General features: G+C 47.6%; 1 protein-coding gene across 3 annotated transcripts in view; it reads left to right on the top strand.

Moving 5' to 3' along the window:
- DIAPH3 (diaphanous related formin 3) overlaps positions 1-26,272 on the top strand; it is a 2,278,729-nt gene that overhangs the window by 1,550,019 nt on the left and 702,438 nt on the right. For all 3 annotated transcript variants that reach the window (XM_085621985.1, XM_085621986.1, XM_085621987.1), the window contains one exon: positions 3,054-3,179. In XM_085621985.1, coding sequence (XP_085478111.1) covers positions 3,054-3,179 — 126 coding nt within the window. The remainder of the gene's footprint in view (positions 1-3,053; positions 3,180-26,272) is intronic.

The following is a 26,272-nucleotide window of genomic DNA, read 5'->3' as shown; positions in this document are numbered from 1 at the left end:
GTTCGTCACGTCTTTCGGATGTGGGGAACTCCTCGGGTGGACCTGTTCGCCACTCACGAGAATGCTCACTGCCCGTCATTCTGCAGTCTCCAGTATCCGATGCAGGGAGCGTTGGGGGACGCGTTTCAGTTGAGTTGGGGCTCACAACGCCTTTACGCGTTTCCTCCCATACCCTTGATTCCTCGGGTTCTGAGGAAGATTCGCCAAGACCGGGCCCAAGTTATTTTGGACACCCCGGATTGGCCAAGAAGGGTGTGGTATACAGATCTTCTCTACCTCTCCTCGTGCCCTCCGCTCCGTCTCCCTCTGAGGGCAGACCTCCTCTCGCAATCAGAGGGGCAGGTTCTACACCCCCACCTCCAGAGCTTACACCTTCATGCCTGGAGATTGAACGGGGCAACCTGAATTCTTTCTCTCTCCCGCCAGATGTGGTGGATGTTATTTTATCGGCCAGGCGACACTCCACCAAATCTATATATTCATATAGGTGGTCTAAATTTGTGCTTTGGTGCGGAGAGAGGTCCATTGATCCCTTGAAGGCTCGTCTATCTAACATTCTACAGTTTGCCCTTTCTCTTGCTCAGCACGGCTTTGCTGTGGCTACTGTGAAAGGATATTCATCGGCTTTGTCGGCTTTCCTTTGTTTGCCGGATCAGCCGTCATTATTCAAATCACCTATTGTTCTTCGTTTTATAAAGGGCCTTACAAACAAGTTTCCTCCAACTCCTTTTATTATGCCTCAATGGGACTTAAACCTTGTATTAACTTATCTTATGGGTTCTCCCTTCGAGCCCTTACACAAATGTCCCTTGAGGCTGTTGTCCTTTAAGACAGTATTCCTCATTGCAATCACCTCGGCAAGGAGGGTAAGTGAGCTTCAAGCTCTAAGTTCAAAACCCCCATTCTTGACTGTTCATGCTGAACAAATGGTACTCAGGACCAGGGCTGCGTTTTTGCCTAAGGTGGTAACTCCCTTCCATCTGGGGCAGTCCATTACCCTTCCTTCCTTCTATCCTCCCCCTCACCCTTCCAAGGAGGAGGAGCGGCTTCACCGCTTGGACCCTAAGAGGGCGGTGAGCTTCTACCTGGACAGGACAAAGGACTTCAGGGTTGATGACCAGCTCTTCGTGGGCTTTGCTGGCTGCAGGAATGGTCGAGCGGTGCACAAGCGCACCCTTTCCAGGTGGATTGTCTTGTGCATCAAGATTTGCTACTCCCTGGCTGGTAAGGAACCTCCGGAGGGTTTGAGAGCTCATTCCACTAGGGCAAAGTCTTCCACGTCTGCTTTGTCTAGGGGTGTTCCTGTGGAGGACATTTGTAGGGCGGCAACTTGGGCCTCCCTCCACACCTTCGCAAAACATTATTGCTTAGACACCGAGGTGAGGAGGGACGGACATTTTGTGCGATCCGTCCTTCAGGACTTTCTGGTATAGAAGGGTGGACACCCTCCTCCGGGAGTAGGGACTGCTGTGGAATCTATTCACAAGGTGAGGAATCCACTGGCAGATGTATCCATCAGAAGAACAAGTTACTTACCTTCGGTAACGCTTTTTCTGGTGGATACAGTATCTGCCTGTGGATTCCTCACTGACCCACCCGCCTCCCCGTTGTCCATCCTTCTATACCTACAATTCTATTGATGGTGTTTCAAAATGTATTTGTTACTGTCAAAGGCATTGTGTTATTCTTTTGCCTTTCTATTTATTCTTCACACTGTGTGTGTTGCTTTGCATATCATGTACTGTGTATACTGTGTATATATTGCTGTCGGTCCGTCCGTGTGCCTCGAAGGCACGGAAAAAAAGGCGGAACTGACGTCATCACGCCGACGAGGTCTTCTTGTGGAGCTGGTGACGTCAGCGGGGTCGCGAGCGGAGCCGTGTCTCTGTGACGTCGTCTTCGACCTCATCGGCGTGGACTGCTACAAAAGTTTCCGAATGTTGCTGGCGCAGGGATATTCACAAGGTGAGGAATCCACAGGCAGATACTGTATCCACCAGAGAAAGTGTTACCGAAGGTAAGTAACTTGTTCGTTTTGTTTAATGGGGTTGTTTTTTTGCATTATGTTGTGGTGTGCTGTGCACTCCTATTCTTGTTTGGTGCTGTGATGTGTTCATTTATGGTGCGTTTGTCTGTGTGCATGTCTTTTTAGCTCTGGTTTTTGCGTTTTGCAGTGTTTTTGACTGGCCCTTTTATGTTGTTGAAACGCAGACATGTACCCTTGCCAAAAATGGTAGCACTGCTCTAGCTTTGTAAATGTTTCGGGGTACCAGTTAGCCCGCAACCGTTTAACAGACAATGAAATAAAATTAGCTTCCCCAAGCTCACTTGGTGACTTGCTCGTGTATGCCTACATTAGGGAATGCCATTTGGGTTAGCAGTACCAGCTGCGAAATAGTTGTAGACAGGTCTGACACACTGTTGCCTAAAAAATGTGCCACCTCTTTGTAGACTTTGAGTTCATGAACCCTAAGGGATGCCGAGAGCCACCATCGAGGTGAATATTTATGGTAATGCTGTCCTTAACTATAAAATGGCCTCTCTGGTCCTAGAGGTTCAAAATTGGCGGTGAAAGAACAAGAGAAATATTACAGCGACTTTGCAAAACGCCACGTCTTATTAATTCATCTTAGTGTAAAGAGGGGGGGGGGCGTGGACGGCGGGTGGGGGGGGGGGGGGGTTGAAGGTTGAGGGGGTGGCGGAAAGCTTCGCAATATGAATGTGCAGTAAAAGACCAATACCACGCATTTTACTCCCATACCAAACACGTGAATTAGACTTTGATGGCTGTGATGGAAAATAGTTAATGTTGTCTTCTCGCTAATCACGTGTGCTGTAGTGCAAATAGACCTCCCAGTTTCAAGAATTGATAACAAACACCCACGTCCAGCAGCACCTACTGGCTCTTTTATTATAAAGCGAGAAGTTACGCAGTTAACCTGAGTTAAAATACGCGCTTTCACATTTACTCCACCTACCCCCGTTTATCGGGTTTGCGAAGCTTTTTTCGTGCAAGTGATTCATCTTTAATTCCTTTATTTTGTTTCTTTCAGTCTCAGCAGAGAACCTGGAGAAGAACTTAAAGCAGATGGAAAGGCAACTTCAGCAGCTGGAGAAGGATTTAGAGACCTTCCCCCCTCACGAGGACGCGCATGACAAGTTTGTGACAAAGATGTCCATATCCTTCTGACAGCTGCGTGGCTTATGGAGCCTCAGCCAGTCAAGCTTAAGATGTGTTTAACATTTTAAATCTATTTGCATAACCTGCACTCAGCCGCCTGCGTTCGCGGCTTGAAAGCTTTAACCTCTCAGGTACCGCAAAGGTTCAATTGGCGGATTTATTTACAAGGTAAAGTGCCTTGGGTCCTTCTTATAGCTCTCGATGCAGATACAGTGGCCTAATTAAAGCACACGTTTTAGAGCTTCTCGGTGCAGTGTGCAGTAAGTGTGCCCAGATTGGGATGGAGTTGTTCAAGAAAGCCTTTCTTTGCCCTCTAAAGGGGAAAATACATTTTTCATTTCCACTTAATCCAGCATATTTTTTTTATTATTTCAACCGTTGTTCCTTCTCATAAAAAAAACTATGTTGTTACCAAAAGTCATTTTTTTTTTTTAGCTTTAGTGCGAATCTGAACCTTAACAAGGTATATATAAAATGCGACCTCACCAGCGTGCTTTCCCTGAATCTAATCCTGCAACTTTGAAGATGAGCATAAAGTCAGTATCAGAACATACACATTGATCAGGAGCGGTTTAAGCCTCTTACCTGAAGCGCATCTGTCAATGATTTTCTGAGAGTTTGGAGTCTTGGAGGGACCGCAATCTCTGTTCACACCACAAAATATTCCTGAAAGGGGTACCCAAATGCTACTAAGCATTGGCATGGTTTCAGGAAGGGACACTGGAATTATAAGGCAGAGGAAGACCAAGTTATGCAGGACTGTTGACTAATGCAGCAGGAACAGGCAAATTATGAATTGCAATGCAGCGCATTTTTGGGATAGAATGACTTCAATTTTTTTGTTATTTTACACGTTATTCTATCTGAGCAAAGGTAATATTTCGTTACTACCATATTGACATCCAAATACAACAAAAAGCAACCGAAAGATGATCAGTGAACCTGTGCGAAAGGCCTTCCACTGCGCTGCAACACATACCGCAGTGTTAATACCGTTTGATCGTTTTGAGCTAGAAACAATATTATTTATTTGTTAAAAACTGCAGATTATGCAGAAGATTATATATTATGTGGCAAGCGCAGCACTTCCATATGTGCGAAAAACTCATCAGTTGCACAGTAACATAATTCCAGTGGCCATGCCAGTAGGTGTGGCTTGTAACTAAAAGTGCCTGAATGCTTCTGTTCATGCCGTCACTCATCAGTGTATTCATTGAGTCCCTCACCCTCCCAGCATCTATTTATCTATCCTTTAACTCATTCTTGCATTCATTCTCTTGCCCATCACCACTACCGAACACACGAAGTCACCAATCAGTGAAGAGACTCTCAGTTACCAGCCAGACCGATTGGCTTTGCTCTTAGTTTGTGAGGGATGCAAGGGTGCTTCATGTAGTTTGTGACTTTTAGTCAGTGGGAATTGAGAGTGCTGTCAGAAATGCATGACTGCTAGTCTGAGTGGATAACTACTAACAATTTTTGACTGCCAGCCCGGAGGGCTGTAAGTTCTTTTGGTGGTGAGGGGTGTGAGTGCTGTCAATTATGTAACTTCTAATCTTTGAGGGGTGAGAGCACTGTTGATGGTGAACGCTACTACTGTTAGGGTTGTGAGAAGGCTATCTGTAGTATATTACTGCCAGCGTGTGAAAATACTGGCGGTAGCATGAGATTGCTAGTGTATGGAATTGCTGTCAGTAGCCTCCTACTGCTACTCTATAGGAAGCGTGATTTCTGCAATTAATCTTCGTCTGCTAGACTGTGTGGGTGGTGAGTGCTTCTGTTAGAGTGTGACTGCCGCTATTATGAGGGTGGGGTGCTATTGGTATCTAGTATGTGAGGGGTATGAGAGTGCTTCCTGTAGTGTGTGACTGCTAGTCCTTGAGTGTATGAGTGCAGATGGAATTAGTAAAGACTTTAGCAGTTGCCATTCGGCTTTCGTCGTGGCTATTGTTGAAAACAAGGTCTGTATTTATTTAATGATGGACAAATCTTATTCTTGAAGCGGTGATGAAGCAGAATCCTCGTCCTCTGTTTGCAAGCCTTGACGGCCTGCTTTCCCTGATGAAGCTGTCCAGCGATTGGGTGGGACATTAAGGATCAATATCGTCCATTTGTTCACGTTTTAGAACCTTTGCCCCATGATCCGCTGGTAGGCAGCACTTATTCATCAATAAGCCCACATGGATCTCAGACCCCCCAAGTCATGAAGATTCTTACTACCTATGGTATTTCACAAGATCTTGAACTACTGACACTTGGTTCCTTCTGACATGTGCTATGCCTTTGAATTTTTGTCTTGTTGCAATTTTGATGCTCTTATTTTTTGTTGAGAGACCGCGATTTTAATGTGTATATTTTTAGTCTAAGGGACCTTTAGCCTTGTTAGTGGTTACACGTCTGCGTCCTGGTTTTTGTATTCAACCAGAAGTGGAGTTTCTGATCAATACATAAACATTGACACAGTTATTTTCCAGCTACCTAGTGAAGCATATACCATAGCAAAGCTTAGAAATCGGAAGTGTGAATACGAGTCGACCATTATTGTTTGAAGGCACTAGAGTTGTAGGTTTATCCTTGCAGCATCCAACATTATAATCATATGCGCTCCATCTATACCAGCTTGCCAACTGGAGAAACGGAGAAAATTGATACAGGTTTGGTTACTCATGTAAAAGATTGACACAGAGCTAAAGACTGGTGTAGAGAACATGATGAGCAGTCAACTTAGAAAAACTGCCAGGGTTATATGAATAAGAGCAAATGGATTATGAGAGAACTTTCACACTTGATGACAGGTTCACGAATTTCGAGAAACCATTCTATAAAGATGAAAGGAAGAGCCATGGTGGGAGCAAAACTTTCATACCAGCCTTAGCATGCTGGCAGGCATACATGAAAAGGGAGTGCTTAATCACACAAACTGTAACGGGGTCTTTAAAGACAAAGACGAAACGTGGTGCGCTACGGTAAGCTTTGAGACTGTCTGAAGTTCCCACTTCACAAGGTGGAATCACTTAGAGGTTTCCCTAAAAGAAGATGGTGACCCTCACCCACATAAAGTTTCATGCTTAATCATTTATTTTATTTACATTGTTTTTCTATAGTGAAGCTTCACCAGTTGGTATTAAAGTGCCTTACATAGAACAGTAATTGTGCATGCAAAGCCATGCTTACAAAATGTACACCAAGCATAAAAGGTAGGTAGGTAAGGAGGGAGAGGTCAGAGGAAGAAAGGTCACTTTGAAGTATATAAGTAGCTACAAGAATTGCCTGTGGACCTGGACTAAGTCTTTGATGTGATTGTTACTTATTGATGAGTAACTCAGTCCATGGGGATCTTAATTTAAGTATCTTGTAATTAGGAAGTCTTGAGTCTTCTAAAGAAGAAAAAGATGTCAGGAGCCATTCGTAATTGGATCAGATAGGTGTTCCTAATTTCAGACGAGGATCCAGAAAAGGATTTTGTGATGGCTAACTCCAACCACAGATTCCTCGCCGTTAGACTATCACAAGCTGCCAGACTGGAGCTTGAAGATATTTCAGCATATCCCTGTGCGCCGATAGGCAGCATGTGGCCCTTTGTCGATTCCATTCTAGAAGTGACAACTGGAATCAAATAAAAGTATCACCTAAACACACTAACATCAGTTTCTTTCTTTAAGCACCTTTGTATGTGGATACTACGCTGTCACCTAACTTTCTTCTCATCAGTTGACAATCTTTTTTCTCAAAATTGTTTCCCAGTGTACCTTCCTAAATAAATCTCCAGGATTTAAACCATGTTAGAGACTTTACCAAACCAATGTCTGTAACAGATCCCCACAAAGTGTTTCTCTGGTGTTTGGGTTCGGGTCACAACTCTAAATGATATGAGAAGTGTGCCAATCCAAAGGTGATCGAGGATTGCCAAACCAAACTGTACGCCACTGAACTCCACTGCAATCACATGAGTCCCGCTCAAAGTCAAAATAGTGGACCCATTCTGCTCTCGAGCCATTCCTGCTCTCGGGATGCTCGTGCAATTGGTCTTTGTCGCACTCCGAACCTTTTCTTCATCCTCTTTCTGAGAAGTCACAAAAACATCAACGTGCTCTTTGGTCTTGCTCCTGGTCCCCCACCAATGAGCCAATTGTACAGTTGATCTCACTGCATCCTGATTTTCTGAGGCTGTCTGCGATGTTGCAACAGATTGAGGCATTCAAGGAACACATACTGCGTATGTGGTACCCTACAAGCTCTCTCTGACGTGGCTTCAGGTCCCATATATCTGTATAGTCTCCAGTTGGGTTACCACTGGTGGATCCTTCCTTGGCGCCATATGGTTCTCCTGCACCCAGTTTATGTTCAGCTTTGACTTCAGAGCCAACTCCACATCCGGCACCACGATCCACGGCGGTTCCTATCATGTTGACTTCTGCCCCAACAAGGCCGAAAGAGGACTTTGATCCTATTGTCCTGCTGGACTCCAAACTGAAACCGTTTTGGCCGAGGTCGCACCCCGGAACAGTTCCAACACGTTCTGTCCCGGTTCATTGTGACTCTTTATTACCTAAGAGCCAGCCTCTGGCACTCCAACAGCTTTTTATGGAGCAATTCTTTTATCTGATAGAGACTACTAGCCGCAGATTCCTTCACGTAGAATTATCCCCAGGTGTGAGACTGGATCCGGAAACTTTTTGCCACAGCATCCCTGCGCGCCGGGGGCGGGGCAACATCACACGACTCCGCCCAGGCATCGTCCACGTACATGACATCAGCGAGGTCACATAAGACCCGCCCCGGCGCGCCCACGTCAGTTTTTTCCTTTTCCGCGTACAACGCGGATCAGATCCTTGCTACGGGCCTGTTGGACACCTTTTTTGTTCCATTTTTTAGTGGAACAGAGTGCGAATGCCTTCGGGCTTTAAGACTTGCACGTCTTGTGGACATCTTATGTCTGTGACGGACCCTCACCTCATTTGTATGTGGTGTTTGGGGGAGGATCACGGCACCACAGACTGTACGCAGTGCCATCAGTTGAAACCGAAGTCGCGGTGGGAGCGCCGGATGAAACTTCTCTCGGCCCGTCTCTCCAGGTTGACGTCCTCCCCTCGGTCTGCTTCGACGGACGGCTTCAGACTCAGCCGTGGTAATCGTCCTCGCCTTTCTCCGATGTCACGTGCGTGTCGCTCCCCGGTGGGTAAGTGTTGCAGTTTGTCCCCGGGGGCTGGTTTCCGGCCTACCGGGGGCGTGGACTCTCTGCGGGTGATGCGGCCCCGCGTGTCTTCCTATCCACCGTTTCCCGGTGTTGGGGTGTCGAGAGTCCAAATGGAGACATACGCGGCGGCTTTGCAGGCCTCGCTGGCGTCTCCTCCTCCTTCCCCTCCTGGGGCGTCGGTGGATCCCTCGCTCTATGCAGGGCCCTCTGCGGCGCCACCGGTGGCTCCGGCCTTGGCGCTGACTGGTTCGGATCCAGGCTTGGAGGATGTGGTACTGTTGGGGTGCGGCTCCTCTGGGGCACCTCTTTTAGGCCACAGCGTCTCTGCCTCGCCGCAAACTCCTGCAGGAGTCCCTGTGGTGTCGCGGGAGGTCGTCGGGGCTCGGGTCGCATCCCCGAGCCCCTCTCGGTCCTTTGACAGGGTGGTCCTGTCTAAGGCCAAGGTGACGCCACTACGGCACTGGCAGCAGTTGGACCGTGCAGAGCCACGGAGGTCAGTGGACCCTCCTCGTCCTGCTCCGGGTCGAGGGGAGACCCCTCGTCCCTCTCAGGGCCCCTCTCGTCCCTCCACACAGGTGGCTGCCTCGTCGGAGGGCGATTCGGAGGTTGAATTGTCCCTGGCGCTGCTGCATGGGTTGCCGAGCGATCTTCGCCTCATTCTGGGCCGCGGCTGTCGGAGGGCTTCGTGCCACTCCCCAGGCCCGTCTCGTTCCCCCGCGCAGGTGGCTGCCTTGGCGGGGGTCGGGTCGGCGTCACTCCAGCACTGCCCCGGAGCCGGTGCCGCTCCAGCTCTACTCCGGTCTCCACTCCGGTCCCTGGTGCGGGGTGACTTGGAGGTCCCTTGTCCGGTGACGCCGGCTGGTGCCGACGTCCTACCTCAGGCAGCGGATTCTACGGCTCCGCGCAGGGGTCGTACCACGGATTCGTCTTCGGACGCTCCTTCTTCTCCGGAGGCATGCATATTGGTGTCGTCCTCCCCGGAGACTGGTCGCCGTGTGCTGTCTTTTCACCGGCGTCGAAGGGCGGCTCCCCGCCCTTCCTAAGGCAGAGGTGTTCGTCGGAAGAGCGGCAGGTCCCTCATTCTTCGGCTCCTTCTGACTTCCAGGTCTGGCCCTTGCCTGCCCCACTTCGCTTCGAGAACGTCCGCCTTAGTTTGCAGCCGTCGCCCACGGAGGAGTTGATTTCTCCACCGCGGGGCCCTACGGAGGCTGGTGCGGCCATCGCTCACGCGGTGTCCACGGCTGTGGGCATCCTGCGCATGGGTGATCCGGTGGCTCACTTTCCGACGGACCATCTATTGAAGGTCCTCCACCAGGGCTCTGGTGGGAGGGAAATCTTACTTCCCTTTGAAGGTTTGCTCTTTTCTTCCCTGACGGGGGCTTGGAAGCGTCCTGCTTCAGGGGACCCGGTGCCTCAGCATCTTCTGCACCAGCACCTCCCGGCGCCGCGTGACCCGGTGTGTCTTTCCCTTCACCCCTCAGCTGCCAGCCCCCTTTTGCGGACTGCTTTTACCTCCCTGCCGCCGCTGTTGACTCCGCCGTCCCGAGAGGCCCGCAGGCTGGACTCTTGGGGACGTAACATGTTCGCCTCGACCTGCAGGCCCTTAACACCTTGTGTGTGCTAGCTAGGGCCTCCTCCTGTTTGTGGGACTCAGCGGAATCTCTGGGATCTGCAGCGTCCCAGGAGTCCGGCCTGGTGGACTTATGGCATCATGCATTTGATGGCAGGGAGCTTGCGGCGTTTATTCTCCACACCGGACATCTCGGAGGTTCTGGGCCGGGCCATGGCTTCCTCAGTCGCTCTCCGTCGCCATGCTTGGCTTCGGGACGGAGTATTCCCTGAGAAATTTTGGGAGCGACTCATCGACCTTCCGCTTGATGGCAGACTGTTGTTCCATGCCTCTGCCGACACCGCCATCCAAAGGCTCTTGGCAGGGCTCCGTCCTCCTCTGCCTTATCCTCCTCCGTCTCATCCTCCTCCTCCTCCGTCCCCTCCTCAGTGACTTCTGAGTTGGGTTGATTCTGGGCCTTCTTAGGCCGGCTGTTCTGGCTGTGCAGTGTGTTTTCTAGCAGTTCACGTCCTTCCTTGGGACTTTGTCATTGTTGGCTGCTGGACGGCCCTTGTGTTGATTGTGTGTGGTTCTGCAGGAGTTGTTGCACAGACTTGGCTCTGAGATTGGGTCTTATGCTTTGTTTGGGCTGCTTGGCAAGCCTTCAGCGGGGGTGTTTCTTTCCCCGTGGCTCTTTTGCTTTTTCCTCTGCGGCGGAAGTTCTTCCAAAGAGGGTTCCCATATCTTGAGACTCAACGTACCCTATGTGGGGTAGTGGTAGCTGTCATCTGGCTTGCGCTCTGCTAGGGGGTTCTGTTCGCCTTCGGGTGGCTGTTCTCCATGGCGTTTAGGTAGGTTGCTTTTGCTTCCTGAGGTCGTGCACACGGCCACTCGTAGTGGTGGCCCGGGCATGTCCTCCTCTCCCTGCTCCTGTCCTGAGATCTGGGATGATCCTGTGTTCTCCTTTGCTAGGCGTCGCCTGCTGAGCCTTCCTGGGGCCTCCGGCTGTTCTTGCTTTTGGCTTTGACTGCCGGCGCTGTTCTGGCTGGCAGGCTGCTTTCCATCTGGAGTGGGTTCGCCTTCTTTCCCCTAGTTTCCTTGGGTCCTCAAGGCTTCTTCTTCTGCTTTCCTGTCTTGGCATTGTGAGGGGAGTGGGGTGCTTAGGCCTCTCAGTCCTTGCCCTTGGTTCATCTGCTGTGAGTGTACGGGCCTCTTCAGCCTTCTTTCCCTCCTACATCCCTTTGAGGTCGGTGGGGTTCTGCTTGTGGGGGTTCCCTTGGCCTGGCAGGGGCGAGGTTCTACCTGGTCCACAGATCTGGTCCCCTGTGGGGCCCTCTATTCTGCATTGGCTGGTGGGGTCCTTTCGCAGACCCTCCTTCCCAGGGGGTATTGCTAGGGTATCTATTGTACGTGAAAGAATCTGCGGCTAGTAGTCTCTATCAGATGTACGAGTTACTTACCTTCGGTAAAGATGTATCTGGTAGAGACGATTCTAGCCGCAGATTCCTTCACGGTCTGCCTGTCCTCCCCTATTCTGCGAGGACCCTTGGGTTGGTCTTCGGTACTCGCCTCCCGGTGGAGGGCTGTGTATTCTGTGAGTGCCTTCCTTGTTCTTGCAGGTGACTCTGTCTGGGGGCGGTTCATTCCTCTTTTGGTCCTTGGAGGATGGGGTTCCGGTGCTCCGGTGCCCTGCTGCTCTGGCTACTCCAGGATTTGGGGGGATTGCTTTCTATCCCTGTCCTCCCTCCCCTCTCTTCTTTCTATTGCTATCCTCTGATTAAGGGTCAACTTGTCCCTTGTGGGTGGTTGCCCTCTAGGTTGGGGTGACTTGGAGGTTTGTTGTCCCTGTCTGTCTTGGCACTGGTCCCATTCCTTGCTCAGGATGGGGGGGTGGACTTCCTACGTGTGCCATCACTTTTATGCCTGTTCTTGTCTCTGGGGCACAGGGATGGGAGGTTGTCTGTGTGCTGGCAGGGTGACTGCGCAGGTTTCTGCTTGTTCTTCTTCTTTCCCTGTCCTTGGGTTCTGCGGTGTTGGCACTACTCTGGTGGTGGTGTTAGTCACCATTTCTTTCCAATTTTTCTGCTCTTCGCACACTGTTCCCACGGTTTTTTATCTGGTGGTTCTGCTGTGTTGTGCGGAAAAGTTCTCAGAAGAAAACTGACGTTGGCGCGCCTGGGCGGGTCTTATGTGACCTCGCTGATGTCATGTACGCGGACGACGCCTGGGCGGAGTCGCGTGATGTCAAGCCGCCCCCGACGCGCAGGGATGCTGTGGCAAAAAGATTCCGGATCCAGTCTCACGCCTGGGGGTAATTCTACGTGAAGGAATCTGCGGCTAGAATCGTCTCTACCAGATACATCGTTACCGAAGGTAAGTAACTCGTACATTAGGATTATTTGAGTAATGACACAGCTTTGGCCTGCAACCACTGGCCAGCAGCGAATGATATGGACTTGGAAGTACACAGCTTAGTGCCTACAACCATGGGGCCGGCAGCGTGGATCCTAATGAGGAGTTTTATACCTATGGTAAGCAGTGAGAGAGGCAGAGAGGCCAACACTTAACTGACAGAAGAAGAGAACAACGAGAAGGAGCATCAGACCCTAACCCACCCCCCTACCCCTACCCCTACCCCCACCTCACCCGCACCACAGTATAATTAATCTCATGGACCCCTAAGACAAGGGGGTCTTTGTCCATGCACAGGAGTGCTAGTCATACATCTGCTGGAAAATGCGGGCTCGTCATGTTTGACGTTAGGCGCAAGGTCTGTAGATATTTGGGGCAAGTCACTTCTCTAAATTCATTTGCTAAGATCGTGATGAACGGGGCCCATAGCTCTGGATAGGTTTCGGCTCTGTTATCAACCATGGTTGACATGCGTTCCATAGCTATTACTACCCACAGTTCTTCAGCCACTCAGTGTGCTCAGGGATTGTCTCCGCACCCCAGTCTTGCAGTGTTTGTGCTGTAGCAATTTGTCTGCATCTGAGTGTGCGCAAGAGAAAAGTCTCGGGATTAGGGAGGCCTAGAAGTGTGTAGGCTGGAAAGCGTGGTATGGCTGTGTTGAAGGCTTTATTAATATAATCGAAGATCAATTCCCAATATTGCACCAGCTTGGGGCAATTCCAAAGGAGGTGTAGAAGGGAGCCAGTCTGTCCATTCATTATCGGATAAAGTGTGTCCCAGTTCCTCCTCCCATCTCAGTTGCCCTTTGGGCTTGGTGGGTTTGGGGGTTGCTGAAAGGAGGGCATAATGTTCAGAGATGATACGTTTGTTGCCATCTTTGGTTATGAGCTATTTTTCAAAACGGGTCAGTGGGTGGGATGCTCATGTCCGGTAAAGACACCCAGTGCGCCACCTGACTGTATGGGAATAGGTCAGATGCTAGGAGCGAGTTATACCGCCGGAGCTGTTCAAAGGGAATGGTTCCATTGACATGAACATTCAGCCTGTTTGCTTGCCTATTTGCTTGCAGCCCTGCTCACGCCAACACTTAAATATCTCGGATTTTCACCCGGGGAAAGTCTGGGTTATCTACTATCGGTGTCATCGGGGAAAGGAAAGTTGTGAAATTATATCGGAGTGCTACCCCATGCCAATTCTTTAAAGTCGTGGCCGTTACAGTGGAGGAATAAAGTCCCCAAGCCCTGTGTTTGCGATGTAGCCAAATCTCCCTCCATATGTTTGTACCCGCCGTTGTCTGATCCATAAAGGACAAATGCTTCCCTGAAAGCGGGCGGTTCCTTCTAATATGAAATGTAGTAGTGACACCTGGAAGTATCTAGAGATCAGGAGTAGCCCCATACCTCCCTCCACTTTAGCTTTAGTGATAAGGTGAATGCTAAGCTGCGGCTGTTTGCCGCCCCAGACAAAGCAATTGATGGCGTGCTGTAGATTCCGTAGGATCGACGAGGATGGAGACGGGAGAATGGTCTGAGACACGTGTAGGATATGTGGTAGGATCGTCATCTTGACTGCGGCGATGCGTCCAGCCCACGAGAGACCTGCGCAGCACCAGGTAGTTAGCGTCTTGGTGGTCTGTTCTAAAAGGGGGCCATAATTGGCTGTCAACGTCCTTTCCGGCGTGGGGGCCAAAAGGATACCCAAGTATGGGATCACGTCCATGGCCCACGCGATAGGGAATTGTGAACGGGGTGCCGCGGTTTGGGATGGGGTGACAGAGAGGTTCAAGATCTGAGACTTCCAGAGGTTGACCTTGAACCCGGAGACGACACTAAAACCTCCAAATTCCCCGACTTATGCGGAGAGCGAGCACATTGGGTTGGTCAAGGACAGGACAACATCATCTGCATACATGCTGATCGTGTGCTTGTCCGCCCCGAGCCAAATCCCCCTGATCTGTTGGGTGTCTCTTATTCTTTGCGCCATCGGCTCCACATAGTGCGCGAAGAGTAGCGTGGAAAGGGGACAGCCCTGTTGTGTACCCCAAACATATGGGAAAGGGCTTGGAAGAAAACCCATTGACCCTCATTGATGCTCTGGGGGCATTGTAAATGCAACGCTTCCAGGCTATAAACCTGTCCCCAAATCCAAACTGGCGGAACGTGCTGAATCTGAACAGCCAGAGGACCCTGTTGACTGCTTTTTCCGTGTCGACAGACAGTAGAAGGGTCTCTTTCCGGGAGCGGCGGATAAGGTCCGTGAGGGGAATGAGGTGCTTAGGATTATCGTCACATTGTCTCGACAGAATAAACCCTGCTTGGTCTGGGTCCACCAGACCCGACATGAGGGGCTTGAGGCGCGTATTCAGAATGCTCGTGAATATTTTCACGTCCGAGTTGAGCAAAGAGATGGCGCGGTATGATCCACCTTCCTTGGGATCCCTGTGAGGCTTTAGGTTTACAGTGATGGATGCCTCGCACATCGAATCGGGTAGGTGCCCTGCATCCAGGAGCGAGTTAAATAGCCGGGCCATCAAGGGGGCTAGGTTCTCACAGAACTTCTTATAGAAGGGGGAGAAGCTGTCTGGGCCTGAAGTTTTGGAGACTTTAAGGTGCACAATCGCTGATATCTCCTCGTCCTTTTGGATGGTGTGATCTAGCTGGGAGGTTACCTCAGGTGGGATTTCTCCTAGCCATACATTCCATAGATAAGAGTCAATGTCTCCAGAGGTAGAGTCCTCTCCCGTGTAGAGCCTGCTTTGGAAAGCCTAGAAGACCTCTGCAATCTAGGGGTTTCAGCACATCTCCGTCCCGGTGAGAGTCCGGATCATTATGACTGACCCAGCAATTACCTTGTGGCATAGTCTGTGAGCTACCTTTCTTCTTGAGCGATCACAACTGACAAAGAATTTATGTGAGAGACGCATCAGGGTGTATTCCACCTGGGTCGATGTCCAGCCACCGTAGGATCAGGCAATTCTTTTCCTGCTCTCACCATACCCGGGGGGCACCTGTGCGCATATGAATTGAATCAAGCTCTGCTACCGAAATTTTTCTGTTGTTGCTTCTTGGCGCACAGCTTAATCTCTCCCACCGAGTTAGCTATTAATTTGCCTCGGGTGACAAGTCTCAGTGCCTCCCATACTGAGGCAAGGCGAGTCCCCTCGCTATTATTGATGCTAATATAATTTGTAATGGTAGAGCAAATCAATTTTACAGTCTGTTCGGACTGCAGCATGGCGTCCCGCAGGCGCCAGTGAGATGAGCGGCAGGGAAGGTACCGAGGTTCAGCGTTAGTGTGACTGGGGTGTGATCAGACAGGAAGCGACGTTCAATAGCACCACCTTCCCACACAGGCCGTCCGGGTAGCCGTCGTAAGGAAGTGGTCAATGCGAGCTTAGTATTTGTGGGCTGCCGAATAGAAAGTGTAGTCTCTAGTAGTGTGGTGTCTCCAGATGTCACTGAGCGAGCTGTCGGTTAGCCATTGCAGCCCGAATTGCGAAACTGCCCCTGCCTGTGTCGTGCACTGACTCAATCGGTCTAGGTCTGAGTCCATGACCAGGTTGAAGTTACCACCCATCAATATGGCCTGATCGGGGGAGGTTCGGACTAGTTCTAGTATATCGATGAGGAAGTGTTCCTGATTTTCATTTGGGGCGTATAAAGTGGCAGCCGTGAAATGTATGGACCCACATTGAATCCTAATCCCTTGCGCTCTTCCGTTAATTTCCATTAACGTGGGGGTGACTTTCCCATGGAACTTCTGGGCGAGCAGAATGGCCACCTCATTATTTTTAGTCGAACCAGATGACCAGAACTTTCATGGGAACCATTGTGAACGCATGCGGTTGGTGTCCTTAGCCAGTAGGTGTGTCTCCTTGAGCATGCAAATGTCGCAGCCCGATCACTCCAGGAGAAACCGTATCGCTCCATGCTTTACTGGGCTATTAAGGCTTTGAACATTGAGGCTTAACATATGCAGAGACTGTGTCATGTGACTTGGGTGCAGAGCTCCGGCTAAGCTGCTTTGCTTGTATCGTTCTAATGAGGTGAGGAATGAGCGCGTGCAGGCTGTTGTCGAGGTGGCAGTGGCGAGCGTTGGACGAGGTGGATGGTGCGGAGGAGAAGGAAATGAGAGAAGACAGAAAGATACCCATGAATAGAATTAGAGGAACATAAACAATAACATCTTACTACCAAAGTTTGGCTGTTCTGTTCAGTTGGGGTGGTCAGTGACCTGGATCCTTCTTCCCGCCACCGCCTCAGTCACCACTAGACCACCCTCCACGACCAGTTGAGGCCAGACTGCCCAGGCCGGCCTCAGGATGCCTCGGGAGGGCAGATTCCGCCGAGAGGGCCTGCAGGACCGCCTATCTTTCTTTGCAGATGGTATCTGGGTCTGGTTTTGTTCTGGTTTGGGCGTTCTTGACCTGCATCTATTAATAAGTATGAGAAAAAAATCTGCAAATGTAGTGCTAATTTTACTTTTCTTGGTCAAGGTACTAGTTCCAAAAGGTATGTTTTGGTACCCATAGCCCCATCAACGCTACTCCTATGTTGCTTCTGGTATTCCAGTGGTGGGTTTCCGCCATAGTTATTCTTATTGTGTTCCATAGCAGGTTACCCTTACTCAAAATATCTAGAAACTCAAACATGAGTATTGCGAGGGCGGAGAGTCTTTCCTTGGGCATTTGAAGGCTGTTTTCTTCAATTTTGAAATTGTGGTTAGTCACCCAATTTTCAGAACAATACCAGTCCACAGCCTGGAGTCGATCTCCGCTTCAACTCATCATTCTATGTGTAATAGCTACTGGAAGCTCCTATGTACTTTGCTGTAAAAGAAAACAACCTACAATGTCCTTTCTACATAAACTACAGGGAAGAGTGAATTGCTCTAAGGCTTCCTAGCCCCCTGCTAATTTCTCAGACTGTTTAGTGGTAGCTGGCCCAAAAGAAGAACAGTTACTTATCGAGAGTGAGTTTCCAAAAAACACCTAACATTTTGGATAAAAACATTTACTTATTGAGTGAGCCTCTTCATCAAAGTAACATCATCCCTGTCTCAGACTCTTGGTTTCTTCAGTAAAGGGAAATAGGTGTTTTTCTCTAGCACTGGTATCCATACATCTCTATACACACTCCCCCTCGCCACAAATTACTTACATGTCTAATAGCCTCTTCTTTTGATAAATTCCTCAGATAATAATGTGCCTAGGCATCGTGCTGTATTTAGACAGCTATCGTGCAATTCACATGTTCAGTGCTTGGCTAGATATCTTCAGAGCAAAACAGGTGTCCGCTTTGGAAATGACCCACTTGCTCCATATAGACATAACCCTCTATTGCAATATCAGTTGCTTGTATCCAGACTAAATAGATTCCTAGGGCCAGAATTTTGTTGAGCCTTTTGATTAGTCACAATTGTTTGTTTTCTTTGAATTTTGTAAGTTCTGCCTTTTTGAAATTTGCGAGCTTTAAGCTACCTATATTTAACTTTGTTTATCTTAAGTTTTCTTTGGCTCAAAGTCTGCAAACAGGAATATACTCTCAGAAATTGGCCTTCACATCTTAATTAATTTTGAGTTGCTCAGATGTTCACTAAAGTTCAAGACTTTTCAAAACTAGTCTAATGATATTTTGAGTTCTCTAATATTGAATCTTTCCTAGATTCACATGCTTACATTAATCCCGTCATCATGGCGGGAGCCCCACGTTTTTTAAAACAAGCAGTACCATTTAAGTGCAGTTAAAGACATAGAGAAAGCAAGTGACATTGTTAATATATTTTAGACCCAAACTTCAACCAATCAAAGGCAAGACCCTGAATCACTCTTCCCATGCAGAGCCACCATACCTCATATCTAACAGCACGTAGTGTGAATAGTCTCCCTGAGATCTACCCATTTGTTATAGTTTGTGAACTTTTGCCCCTTTTCTCCTCTCTCATAGAAGAAACATTGGACTGCTTCAGTTCCGAGGTACCTTTTCTCTCAGAATTACCTTCAATATGTCAGAGGGATCTAAAAAAAGTATTTTAAGGCCATGTAGGTCTTGTGGAAAGCCAAGACTTTTTTCCTAAGATCGCCATAAAGACTGTTGTTTGCTTTCTAACCATAAGCTTACTGAGTGTAAAACACTCAGTGCAGAACTTTTCAGCCAAGACACTAAAGGGCAGAAAAGCTGGACTATTACCATGGCTCCAAAAGAAAAAGTTTATATCAGAATCTGGTTCTGATGAGGAGCAGCATCCTAGCCACTCTCCACCTGAGTGAAAACGTCAAAATAAGGGCTCTATCTCATCTATGTAAGACCCTAAGAAACAGAAGGCTGTTGATAAAACATCTAGACGTGAAAAACCAGCCTATAACGACTCCTCTTAAGGCTCAACTCAGAAGAAATCTTCCACTTCTTCTTCTGTACCTGTCACTCCTCAGAAAGATGCATCACCAACAAAAATTAGACAGTCGATGGACCCGGCGTTGACGGCAGCGGCGTCGATAAGAACTTTGTCAATGATGCGTTCCTTGACGATTTCTATAACAGCGGTGAAGATGGTCACACCAACCACGTTGACTGCTTCATCGACGAAAGGTTTGAAGATTACCACTATTACGTCAATGACGGCTGTAGGAAAGTAGGATCTGCTTTCATGGTTACCCCCACTTTTTGCCTGGTGTCCATGTGTTTTGACTGTAGTCTGCTGGGATCCTGCTAATCATGACCCCAGCAACTGTGCTCTCTCCCCTAAATTGGCTTGATAAGTTCTTTGGTACATCCACAGTTGGCTACTGGTGTACCCTTATATGTCCCTAATATATGGTACTGAAGTACCCAGAGTATAGGTACACCAGGGGTCTCCCATGGGCTGCAGCATGAGAGACCACTTAAACTCTGACTACATGCCTGCCATTGCAGCTTGTGTGAGATAGTGCTTGCATCCCTAACAACAGATATATGTTCCCTTATATCGGAGGTCAATGCACTTAAAATCTAGAAGTCACCCCCTGGTAGGCCCGTCAGTCCTGAGGGCAAGATACTTGGTTACAAGTGTGTGGGGGGGCCCCTGCATGAGCAGGACACTCTTACAACCCCCTTAGTCCATTCTCCAGGTTTTGTAAGTGCGGTCAGCCATTTTAAAGTATATATTGGACATCAATCATTACGAGATGTCTAACTATATAATGGCTGCACTGAACCTGGTCATATTTGATATCAAACATGTTAGAATCATACCCCAACACAGATCACGGTGCTGGAAGTATGATTCCATGTACTCGGAGACCCTTTTGTACTCCTGGTAACAGCCTTTCAGGGTCTGCCAGCAACCTGGTGCTGCCGCCCACCACAGACATGATTCTGCCCTCCCGCTGTGAGCTGAGCTTGAGCAGGGGAAGGTAGAACAATAGGTTTCCTGTCTAGGCAGGACTTAATGTATTGGGCTGTGGGCACTTTCCAGTGCCACCAGGCTGCATAAATTGACCAGTTCAGGAACCCATGGTTCCTGCTCTGGCGCAAAACTGGACAAAGGAGAGGGGAGTAAATCAATCAAATCAAATATAACTTTATTCGATTGTTAAAAACAACCATAAAAGCATACATTAAAAAATCATTGCGTTTTAAACAAAAAAAAAATCACAACAGTTCATTTAGCGATAACTCAATGGCTTAAACACCAGAATTATTAATACAAATCATTCAAGGACTTAATAAAGTGCATTATATTATACTTTTCCTAGTGCAAATCACTTTTTTTTTAAAAACAATGTAATTGTGGCAACACAAAAATGATTATCCAAATGTAGGATATCTAACATAGCCAAACGACATTGCCGATGACCCACCTCTCTCAAAAATGGCAGTAAAACTGTGTGCCTAATATAACTGTAAAATTTACAAAATAAAACCACATGGATAGTACTTTGAGGGGAAACATCATCACAAGGACAGGGCAATAATTTGTGCGTCCAATCATTTGTTATAGGAAAACTAACCAATCTGTGGAAGATTCCAAATCTGAAACGTGATAGTAGGAATCTATCATAGTTACCAGGGACATACAGCAAATAGGGTTGAATATTAAAAGTTGTTAAAATTAATTGGTGTTGCAGGACAGTAGGTTTTAGGATTTCCACAGAAATTCTCGCGGAATCCAAAAAAGCAAGGCCCTCCTTCTTCAAATCCTTACGCGATATGGCTGAGATAGTAAGAGGATTTAAAAAATAATCCAGCTTTCCTATGTCAGCTCAAAATTTACGTACATATCTCAGCCATGGTATCCTCATCGCTCCTTCCAATTCCAAGATATCTATCAATATATCTCTATTAAACTTGGCTTCATCTTTAGTCCACGTCCTGTGCCATAGTAGCACTGGTTCAAGTTTAATAAGATCAGATCTAAAAGGAAGACCCAATTCTGCATGACAATTATAGTTAGAGGAACTCTTGGGTACTGCGAGGATACATTTCAAGAAGGAGTTTTCAACTTCCTGAATGGGAGCAGAGTCAGCAAAGCCCCAAACCCCACTACTGTACATTGCACCAGACACGCATTTAGCTTTGTAAATATTAATTAATTTTACCGGCGGTCTGGTACCTAGTTTCATGGAGAAGGATTTAAGGGTGGCAGTCGAGCGAACCAATGCAAGTTTTTTCGCTGCCACTGCCGGGCCCCAAGAGTCATTCTTGTTGAACAAGATACCCAAATAAGAAAATTGTTTAGTGGAATCAAGCTTCTGTCCTGCTATAAAAATGGCCTTTTTAATTTTGGGATTTCGACCGCAGCGCATGATGAAAGTTTTCGAGATGTTCACTCTAAGGCCCAACTCGTTCATAAAGAGGTCAAAACTATCCACCACGCGCTGTAATCCCACTTGAGTACGGGACATTAGCACAGCATCGTCCGCGTACATCAACGCCGGGATTGGACGACCAGCAGCGTATGGGGGTCGAATTTACTATTGCACAGGGCTTTCTCCAAACCATTTATATACAAATTAAAAAGGAATGGGGCGAGGACACAGCCCTGCCTGACACCACTCCTGATTGGGATTTTGCCCGTGCATTGCCCCCTTAGGCCATAGCGAACGCAAGCTGAAGCGTCACTAGAAAATGGAGATTTTAGCGGTTTTTGATGATTGTATTGAGAGTGATCCAGATGATCTGCCTTAGGAAGGTGAAATACATCGGGTCAGGAGTGGGATGACTTAGTTGCCCCATCCTTACCATCACCTTCACTATCATAAGCAAGTTCTCCTCCTGATGACGTGGGGTGGGGGGTGGGGGGGGGGGGGGGTCATGAGCTACTGCAACGTGCTTCCAAGAGGTTTGATCTGCATCTCACAGTAAAATAAACAGAATGTTTTCTGTATGATTTTAAGGACTCGGTAGAGAAAATTAGTAAGATCTATCCCCATTGTCAATTATATTTGGGAAGAAGGCCTAAAGTTGATGACAAAAAAATACAAGGTTCCAGACTCTTCATCGGCCTGCTTGATAGGGCATTCACGTCTGGATTCGGTGGTGATGCAGGTGGCACATCGATGATTCAAAAATCCTTCTGCCCTTTTATCAGCACCACTAGATAAGGGAGGCAGAAGGTTGGACAACACTGACAAGCGTTTCGCAGCAATGCCAGCCACCTCCATCAGGGCATCATATGCATTGGCAATTCTGTGTCGATATGACCGCCAAATGTGCTCTGATCTGGCATCCCTCATAGAACGACTTCCGGAGGACAAGAAGGAGGAGGCAAGAGAAATTTTGCAAGAGGGTGCCAAGACGTCTAAAGATTGACAAGGCCGTGGGCATTTCCTCCACCGCTTTTAGACAGATGGCGGGCATGGCATTTTTGCGCTGACAGGGATGGTTAAAGGCCACCTCATTCTGCCCTGAGTTTCTAGACAAGATTTCCATGTGCCCTTTGATGGGGAGAACTTATTTGTCAAACACATGCATGACACCCTTCAAGCCATTAAGGATGACATGGACACAGCGCACTCTATAGGAAAGCTGCAGCAGAGGCGTTTTAAATCCTTTCATGAAGGAAGGCATAGGGCAATTTGTACAGAGTCCCTCTTACCATTCTTACAGATATCAACTGTACGCACAACAAGGATTTTGACTCCAGTAAACTGGTCAACAACAGCAATGCAGACCCTCCACCATGTCATACTCGAGACAGCTAGCACGTAGACAACCTCTGACAGGGGGTAAAACCCAAAACACAATAAAAAGACAGTGACATTTCTCCAGCACTAGTCACCTCGTACCATCAAAGTCAACCTTTGAACCACCTCTCTACCTTTTACAGCTGCTGGGAGAGCATCACCACAGACAAATGGGAGTTTAACATCATACATAAAGGTCACACCCTGGAGTTTGTTCAAAAGCCCTCTCCCCGTCATATACCTCCCAAGAGAGCGCATCAACACCTCGCTCTCCTAGAGCAGGAGATTTCTTTGCTTCTCTTAAAGGGAGCTGAAGAGGAAGTTCCTTTCTGCCAGTGAGGTAAAGGTTTCTATTAAAACTTCTTCCTCATGAAGAACAAGTCCAGGAAATGGAGACAGGTCATTGATCTTGGGCAGCTGATCAAGTATGTAATGAGGCAACCCTTCTGAATCCTGTCTCTGGAGGAAATTCTGTTAATATCAGAAAGATCTCTTAGAGGCATATTTCCCTTTCCCATTCACAGGAAACATCGACAGTTCCTGAGGTTCGAGGTGGCATGATGCCACTACGATTTCAAAGTCCTTCCCTTTGGCCTACAGCCGGCTCCCAGCGCCTTTACGAAGTGCACGGCGCCAGTAACTGCTTTATTAAGGAGAAATGGTCACCAAGTATTCCCCTACCCAGACGACTGGTTGGTCAAAAGATCCATGTGCCGCTCTGCAAAATAATCTACCTTGGCTTTTCGACAGCTATTCAAGAAAATCATCCCTCATACCAACCCAATTGTTCGTGTTCCTTGGGACCGTTCTAGACACCATGGTTCCAGAGGCTTACCTAACCGCTGAAAGGGTTCAGAGGATAAAAGAAAGGGCTATTTCCCTTCTAAAAAGAAAGTCCTCCTCAGTGAGGATGTTGAAATTAATACTTGGGAAGGTATCCCTGTGCATCCCAATAATTCCAAACTGTCATCTGCACATGAGTCCACTACAGGAGCAGCTGGATGCTCAGTGGATTCATATTCACGGTTTGTTATAAAATATCATCATCACCCCCCCTACAATGAAGCAAGCTTTGTCATTGTGGGGAAAGAAGGGAAATATCTCTTCAAGGCTTTTCGAGGAACCACGAAAAGCTTCATGCCAACAGATGCTTCCTTGGAAGGTTGGGGAGCGCATCTCCAGGAGCTAGAAATCCACAGAAAATGGTCTATTCAAAAAGCACAAATGCACATCAATTTTCTAAAACTGAAGGCTGTATTCCTAGGACGCCAATCGTTTCTGCCCAGAATTTAACCCCTTTGTTGCTAGTCCTTTAGGTGGACACACCACATTTTCACAGTGAAAAATAACCCTTTTTTTGCCAAGTGCCTAGCTGTCGTTTTTTAACCTTAGCGCTGCCAGGACCTAGGGAAACCTAGAAAACCTATAAATTTCTGAAAAGTAGACACCCGGGGGATGCTAGGGAGGTATGGCTTGCGTAGATCCCCCAACGTTTTCTTACCCAGAATCCCCTGCAAACCTCAAATTTAGCTGGAAATATCACTTTTTCCACACATTTCTGTGTGGAAAAGTTGTGGCATCACCGGGCTTACACAAATTTCCTACCACCCAGCGTTCCCCTGAGTCTCCCGATAAAAATGGTGCATCACTCATGTGGGAGGCCCAAGTACCCGCGACAGGCAAGGCCCCAAAAGATATTGAGGCGACATCAAAATCACCTATCGCAAAACGACCTGGTTTTGCAAGGGGGGGTCACCTCGTTTTTTTGCCCCATGCTCGGTGGCCAGCTAGGGAAACCTACCAAACCCACACATTTCTGAAACCTAGACACCCGGGGTATTCCAGGGAGGTAAGGCTTGCGTGGATCCCCCAACGTTTTCTTACCCAGAATCCCCTGCAAACCTTAAATTTAGCTGGAAAGAAATCACTTTTTCCACACTTTTGTGTGGGAAAGTTGTGGCATCACCAGGCTGACACAAATTTCATACCACCCAGCGTTCCCCCATATCTCCAGATAAAAAATGGTGCCTCACTCGTGTGGGAGGTCCAAGTACCCGCTACATGTCGAACATGTCCCAGGCATAGACAACGTATGGGCAGACTCTCTCAGCAGGTCAACTAGTGAATGCCACAAATGGAATTTAAGCCAGAAACAGTTTTCTCAGATCTTCAATAAATGCTTTACCCCAAATTTTAAACTTTTTGCAACTCTACTCAACAAAAATATTCAAAATGTTCGCAAGCAGATTCCCTCAGAGAGGGTCTTTTGGGGTGGAGGAAGGGGGGAGGAATACTCTCCCGGTACAATAGACAGGAATGTTTGCCTATGCGTTTCCTCCCTTTCCTCTCATTCCCAGGGTAATAAGCAACATGAAGAGGGAGCCATGTCATCTCATTCTCATAGCCCCTGCATGGCTGGAACAGTATTGGTACACAGATCTTCTCCTAAAGGCTGTGTCCACACATCCAGTTCCAACCGATAGAGAACTTGATTCCCTTGAACAACGGCCAGATATTGCACCTCAAGTTTGTCACTTTGTCTATATAGCACCTCATGACCATGAGTTTGGATCTCTAGCTATTCCAATAGAATGCAAATCTATTCTGGAACAGTCACAAGCTTTTTCCACAAATAAATCATATATGGCTAAATGGAAGCGATTCTGTTGCTGGTGCATTGAAAATGATTGGCACCCTTTTTGCTCTTCTCCAGAGCAACTGTTGCCATATCTCCTTCACTTGGCAAAGTCAGGCATGGCGCATTCTTCCATAAAAGTGCATTTAGCAACGATTTCCAAATTCTGGAGAATGACTGGTGAAACATCTCTATGGTCCACTAGACTGGTATATGAATTCATGACTGGCCTTTTTAGGACTTTTGCAACAATAAAACCTCCTGCAATATCCTGGCAGCTGAATACGGTTCTTTCTCAACTCAAGAAACTGCTTTTTGAGCCTATCCATAAGGTAGAGCTGAAATCTGTCTCATGGAAGACGGCCCTTCTACTGGCCCTCACACCAGCCAGAAGGGTCAGCAAAATTGAAGCCTTTATGGGCACAGAGACTTTATCAATTCAGAGAGGATAAGGTATTGTTTTGTGAGAGGCTGGCTTAGTATATGGTGCTCACATTTATCTAAGTGCAGCACCTTGCACTAATCCAGACAACCCTTATGATGATTTTAGTGGTCTTTGACAACCTTAGAAAGCTCTCTAAGTGGTAGCTGTGGGGAGCAGCCTTCAGGCTCAGTCCAAAAGGGGTGGAAAGCAGCTTGTTTTACCAGTACTTAATCTTATGGTATGAATTAAGTGAAAAAAAACAGTGTGTTAATTTTTTTTATTTTATTTTTTATTTGTTTTTAAAATATATATGCAATACGTTAGAATACATAATCAGAGTAATTCATTACGACGTCCCCCCCTCCCCAAACCCCTCGACGCTACCAGTGAAAATTGCAAGCAGTGAGAGTTCCAGCATTAAAAGGAAAAGAAAACAGTTTAGCAATACATAGACATTAATTTCTACATTGAGAAAAGCATATCTGATTAAACAAGTCTTTAACATGACAAATCCCAAATCCCCAAACCAGGGAAAAGAGGAAAAGAAGTAAGAGGAAATGGGAAGCAGAGGGAGGAAAGGAGAAGCGTCCATAAACACCTTCTACATATCCTGTGAATTCATTATGCTAAGCCACCTGGTTAAAGGTTCCCAAATCTCTAGACCTTTTCTTTTTGCACACCTGCCTTTTTTGGTGTAGATAGCACTCTCTAA

This window comes from Triturus cristatus, chromosome 8, assembly GCF_964204655.1.
Source record: "Triturus cristatus chromosome 8, aTriCri1.1, whole genome shotgun sequence".
NCBI lineage: Eukaryota > Metazoa > Chordata > Amphibia > Caudata > Salamandridae > Triturus > Triturus cristatus.
This window is presented reverse-complemented; position numbering and strand designations above follow the sequence as displayed.